Source organism: Bombus bifarius, unplaced genomic scaffold (assembly GCF_011952205.1).
Source record: "Bombus bifarius isolate JDL3187 unplaced genomic scaffold, Bbif_JDL3187 scf7180000009111, whole genome shotgun sequence".
Classification (NCBI taxonomy): Eukaryota; Metazoa; Arthropoda; class Insecta; order Hymenoptera; family Apidae; genus Bombus; species Bombus bifarius.
Genome location: NW_022884904.1, coordinates 359,145 through 364,774, shown reverse-complemented (window position 1 = coordinate 364,774; position 5,630 = coordinate 359,145). Strand labels below are relative to the sequence as shown.

General features: G+C 43.8%; 1 protein-coding gene across 1 annotated transcript; it reads left to right on the top strand.

Moving 5' to 3' along the window:
* The first annotated feature begins 2,707 nt into the window (after nt 1-2,707).
* Nucleotides 2,708-5,127, top strand: LOC117213505 (protein odd-skipped). Its single transcript, XM_033458888.1, has 2 exons — nt 2,708-4,021; nt 4,758-5,127. Exons 1-2 carry the CDS (start codon nt 3,528-3,530, stop codon nt 5,110-5,112), a joined length of 849 nt encoding a protein of 282 aa, XP_033314779.1. The 5' UTR covers nt 2,708-3,527; the 3' UTR covers nt 5,113-5,127.
* The last annotated feature ends 503 nt before the right edge of the window (nt 5,128-5,630 follow it).

Below are 5,630 nucleotides of genomic sequence, written 5' to 3'. Positions count from 1 at the left end.
CTTCTTATGCATCGTACTATAAATAAAAATTTGCAACATCGCGTGTCTACCTCCGATTATACGAGCAAACATTGCGATTGCTCGGAACTGTTTATCACTATCGGAACCATTGCTTAACGTTATCTTCCTTCTGAAGAAGGCAGAGGCAGGAATAAAGACTGCGCTCGACCGAGATGGAAAACGAAAGTTTCGATATAATAAAGCTAACTTTTCAAATCTGAAAGCAACGACAGGGGGGAGAGCGCGTGAATCGATTCAACAGAGATTATTTAACGATAGGATAGATACAAATATTGGCAACCATGTTAGAGCGAAATTTGTAACGGTATTCGAGATTATCGTACGACTACGATTTAAATTCTATCACGGCCGTAACGTAATAGCGAGCGTCTGTCGTAATTATTAAACAAACGCGAGTGAAACGTCAAATGAAGAGGTTTATATTTACATATCAGTAGACTTAACAACGAGGAACGAGAAGGCGCGTAATAGAAGAGAGAAAGAGTAACGACGGCGACGTACAAAGACGTTCAGGGGATGACGAGAGGTCGGCAACGGGGATGCAGAGGCAGGGAGTGGGATGTGTCTGGCTGATGGAGCTTGAAACTGAATTAACCATCCCCGCCTGAGGCCCGTGATCTCGTCGCAACCTCATCTCGGGGACCATTATATTTGTCTTTGTATGCTAAACATTTTGCGGAATTATACGAGAGGTAAGTTTCCAAGTGTTCTTTGTCCACCTTTCCCCCTCGCCCTCCCCTCTTCACCGCTGTTCCCTTTGGGCGATGCACCGCCTAGATTCTAGATCTTGCGTCCTGCATCCGTGGAAAAACGTTTTGTACGCTAGGCTGCAGGTGGTTGCTTCGCGATACGTGCAGCCTTTTCGAGCCAAGTCGAGGGGTTGAAATGTTAAACGAGGTATCCAAGTGGCAGAGAAATAAAGAAAGACTGAAATTGCAATCCAATTACAAAAAAAAAAAAAAAGAAAAAAAAGGTAAAGACAAAGAAACGCGAACTTCTACGTTACACAAGTTACGTACAGATCGAAGCGCGTAAAACGTTTCGTCGATAAGATCGACAGAGTCACGATTCGTAGAACGAACGACGAGCTTTCTCCTTCGAGTTAAATAAAAAATTAACTTTGACCGATAAGGACAAGTGGATTACGAGAAATTCGCTAACTTTTGAGTCATATCGACGGTTCTGTTGCACGATCGCGTCGGTAGGTACAAAGGGGATGGATCTGAAAGGATTGGTAGATGCGCCAGCACCGTGGATGAGTGTCAAGAGATTCGTTCTAATCCCGTGAATGCGTCGTCAACGTATTTGTACGTCGGTGTCATGCTGTCTGTACCGTCATAAATCGATAAGGCCGATTTACCACGTATTCTTATCGATAATAGCGTACCGCCTACGAGAACTTCAGGCGGTGCTGAATGTCGACTTTCGTTTCTTCTTCGGCCAATATTATATTGGCAAATTTGCAAAGATATTTAGGATTTCGCGACGACGATCGTGCGAACACGCGGTTCAAAATAATTCGGAAAAGTAACGATATAATTCGGAAAGCTAATATACAAGAATATTATCAGCATTAATTATATGTATAAATTTCTCCGAGGAATTGATCGTAGATACCGATGAACGATCGAGGAAGAAAAAAAAAGAAAGGAAGAGACTATGCGTTTGCAAAAGATGATCGTTCACGGTGCATATATACGCTGTAGAATTATTCTCTTGGTAAACCAAAAAAAATTGACACTCTTTTAATTTTGTACGAAATATATTCCATTTTTATAAAGGTATTATTGCAGATCTGCGATCTTGTTTCGGAAATTTTAGGATAAATCGGTTAAAAAAAATATGCAAAACCAAAGGGAGGGTGTAAACCGTAAAACAAGTAGCTGCATACGAATACATGGAAAATTACAAATGCTTGACAATGGGATTTCGTTTTCAATCACGTGCACAGATTTTTTCGTCGCAAAGCGCATCTCTCGTACGAGTTTTCGCAGAATTTTGACTCCGCGCGTTGTATTCCGTTCCGATGAATTGTTGTAACGAATGAACTGCGCGTTAGCGTTCGCAAAATATTGACCAACGCGTTTAAAAATTTTTAACGGCATTTGGACACATATTGAAACGTGATTTTCTGTAAAATAAATATCCAGTTAGATGCTTTTGAACCGTAAATATATTAGCGAATAAAATGAAATTTAAAACGCGTCAGGCGCGTTCATTTTTAGGATCGTCTATTTAAATTTATAGCGAAATCGGTAATCACCTTCTTCTTATCTTAGCTCTTTTACGGCCGATATTATCCAGATGTCACAACCACACGTGACACATTCCACCGTTAATCCAACCAGAATTTCTCGAATATTCTCGAACGAATCGCAGATCCTTGTTTGTTATTGTTTAAAACTCTTGAACGTGCGAGAAATTGTATTGGTTGTCGACAGTTGGCAGAAATACTTCCTCTTTTCTAGTATTCGGTTAACATTGGCATGCAAAATATCTGGAATTAATGACGCAATGGCGAATGGAAGACCGATATTGCCAAGAATAGCGAGAGATCGAAGAGTGGCACGAGTTGTGGTCGAAAGGGGAATAAACGACACACGCGACGACTAACAGTTAAGATTTGGAAACGCGGCTTGCAGGTTTTCGATTATCTTATTTCGATTATCTTATTTCGATTATGGAGAAAAAGACGGCAAGAGTACGAGAGACGCGTGATATATTACAAACAGATTGGCCGAAGAATTCTTAGCGAACCGACGACGCTACTCGAATAGCCATTTTGCGAATGTTTCATTTAAATGAAATAACCAGCGCGATCGGCCATCCACGAGGAACAAAAGCGTAAAAAGAACGATCTGTACGCGTATATCTGCGTTCGTTCCGTAGGTTTAACCACGTTAACGATCAATTAAAGTCGCTGTGATTATCGCGGGTGCCGCGGGTGCGCGCATCCCCCTACGGGGAGTGTAAAAGCGGCAGCGCGAACCGGACGCCCGGTGGCGGCGTGATGCCGTGTAGTTGTCTTCGGTGTGTGAGTGACGCGGGACGTTAGGAGTACGACTGGACTGGCGTCGCGACGCCCGGAGGGGTCACCCTGACCCGGAAGCTCCGCCCCTGTGGAAGTCGAGCCGCCAACCGGCGTATCCAACGTTCAGATACGGTAGGAGGAGCCACCGTGTCTCCTTGGCGCCAGGTAACCACCGATCCTGAACTGGAACCTCGACGACTGTCTGTTGGCATTTAGTATCGCGTCGACTCTCGAGCTAACGTTGTCTTCCTTTTTTTGTAGCGAAGTAACAGTACAGAACATCGTGAAGAAACGCGCACCGCAAGCCGCACGTTCGTTGGATATGTTACAAGAACTTTCGGGCACCGAAATCGATGTAAAAGACATCGATATCGTACGGAGGAACTAGCGTGATCGACGTTTAACAGACAGTTCGAGGGGGAAAGATTGTTGTTTTCTGTGTATGACCGATTGTTTTCGTGAGTTTCGTTGAACGATGGAGACCAAGATGGAACCGTTGACGCCGCCGCATACACCGCCCACGTTGGACAGACCGATGCACCAGCAGCAACAGTTGCAAATCACGTCGCCCAGGTGGATCAGGTCTCAGCAACTGAGCGCACGATTCGGACAACAACATTCGACGGGACAGAGTTACCAGGCAGCGTTTCTCGATAATTGGCTGAGAGGTGCCGCGCTACTGGCTGTCAGGGGTTGTTGCCCGCAGACTACGTCTCCCCATTCTTATCACCAACAAGGTCATCAGGGCGTACATCCAGCGCTTCCGGTACCGCCTCCCGCTTCGTTCCTTGCGAGAAGGTTGCCCGGTCAAAGACCGAAGAAGCAGTTTATCTGCAAATTCTGCAACAGACAGTTTACCAAGAGCTACAATCTGCTGATTCACGAGAGAACTCACACGGACGAGAGACCGTACTCTTGTGACATCTGTGGGAAAGCCTTTCGCAGGCAGGATCATCTGAGAGATCATCGGTGAGTTTGCCGCAAACGCGATTTTTCACAAGTACCGTATTAAGAATAACTTGGTATGGTGGCGTTCGTTGCAAGTGAATCTTTTGTCCCGTTGAATTTGAAAATACGAGGTGGATTTTCAGTGTACGAATTGGATGTACAATGATATTTGTTACGTAAGATTGTACGAAGTATGAAATACATGCACATTTTCAAACAAATTTAGTTGTCGCTGTGTAATTAATACCTCGTACAAATTTTTATTCCCAGCTACGTACAATAGCGTTTCGTTACCTCGCTCCTGCAAATTCGTTTCTGCATCGATGCGTATAGCGACGTTAGCGCGGCATCTTGCAATACGGCAGAGAAACATATACAAATACCGATGACGGTATCGTAGAATTTTTCTACATCACGAACAATTAGCTTCTCCTCGTCTTTTCGCGCTGATCTTCCAATCGGAATAGCCCAAACTTCGAGTATCGTTTTTCTACGGACCTTGACGCAAGAACATCTGCCAAGTATAGCTGTAACACTTATCAGTTCCCGACAAGCTTATCTCGAAGCGGAACGCTTCAAACGAACTCGATCGTAATCGATCAGCGAATCTCAATAACAATCGTAATTAGGGTTTGGTCACTGCGATATTCGACTAAGACTCGGCCCTGTCAATAGCCGCGTCGTTTTCCTCTAAGAGAGAAAGAAAATGGAAGAAAGCGACAGGATAATAGAAAAACGAGTTGTTTTTCTTTTTCAGATATATTCATAGCAAGGAGAAACCCTTCAAGTGCAGCGAATGCGGAAAAGGATTTTGTCAGAGCAGGACTCTGGCTGTTCACAAGATCCTGCACATGGAGGAATCGCCGCACAAATGTCCAGTTTGCGCGAGAAGCTTCAACCAAAGAAGCAACCTGAAAACGCATCTTCTCACGCACACGGACGTGCCGCAAGATTTGAGAGTGGAAGCTCCGGTCGCATCGGAATCGAAGATCGACGCTTCCGCGACCGTTAGACAAATGGCGGAAAGGGTGACCAGCCTGGTCCCGATTCAAAGGACCAGCACCACCGCTCCTAAATTAGGCTTTAGTATAGAAGATATTATGAGGCGTTAAACTATCCGCTTTTTCGATTCCTCTTATGTTTTTTTTTTTTACCGCCGATCTGTTTCTTTCACGAAATGTACAACGTGTTTCGTTCGGACTTCGGCATAAAATTTCCCTATTATTACTGGAACATAATTTCGACTATCGCAAGTATCGCGACACCGAAAATAATTCATTGCAAGAAGGCTAAATTACATATTTTCGCCAGGATCGATCGCGATTCCCGGTCGAAACACGTTCGTTACAAATGTATTTGTACGTCACGTTGTAAATATAGTTTCTGCGTTTAAGTTATTCGATTACATTTCGTGTGTGTTGCGAAGGGGAAAGAACGGCTGAAGCTTATCCTTGTCTTTCTTTCTCCTGTTATTTGTAAATAAGGGTGTACCTATATTTAACTGTAAAATAGTAGCTAATTGCTCGAAGGCGTATGTATCGTGATTAGACATAGTTTGTACTTCTTTTACTTATTTATTGTTTACGATGAGGAGTATTTGGAAAACATGTAACTTCTTCTTTGTGGCTTT

Coding starts and splice junctions, on each gene's coding strand:
- LOC117213505 (XM_033458888.1), top strand. CDS start 3,528: ATGGAGACCAAGATGGAACCGTTGACGCCGCCGCATACACCGCCCACG. Junction 4,022..4,757: donor GATCATCTGAGAGATCATCG/GTGAGTTTGCCG, acceptor TTTCTTTTTCAG/ATATATTCATAGCAAGGAGA.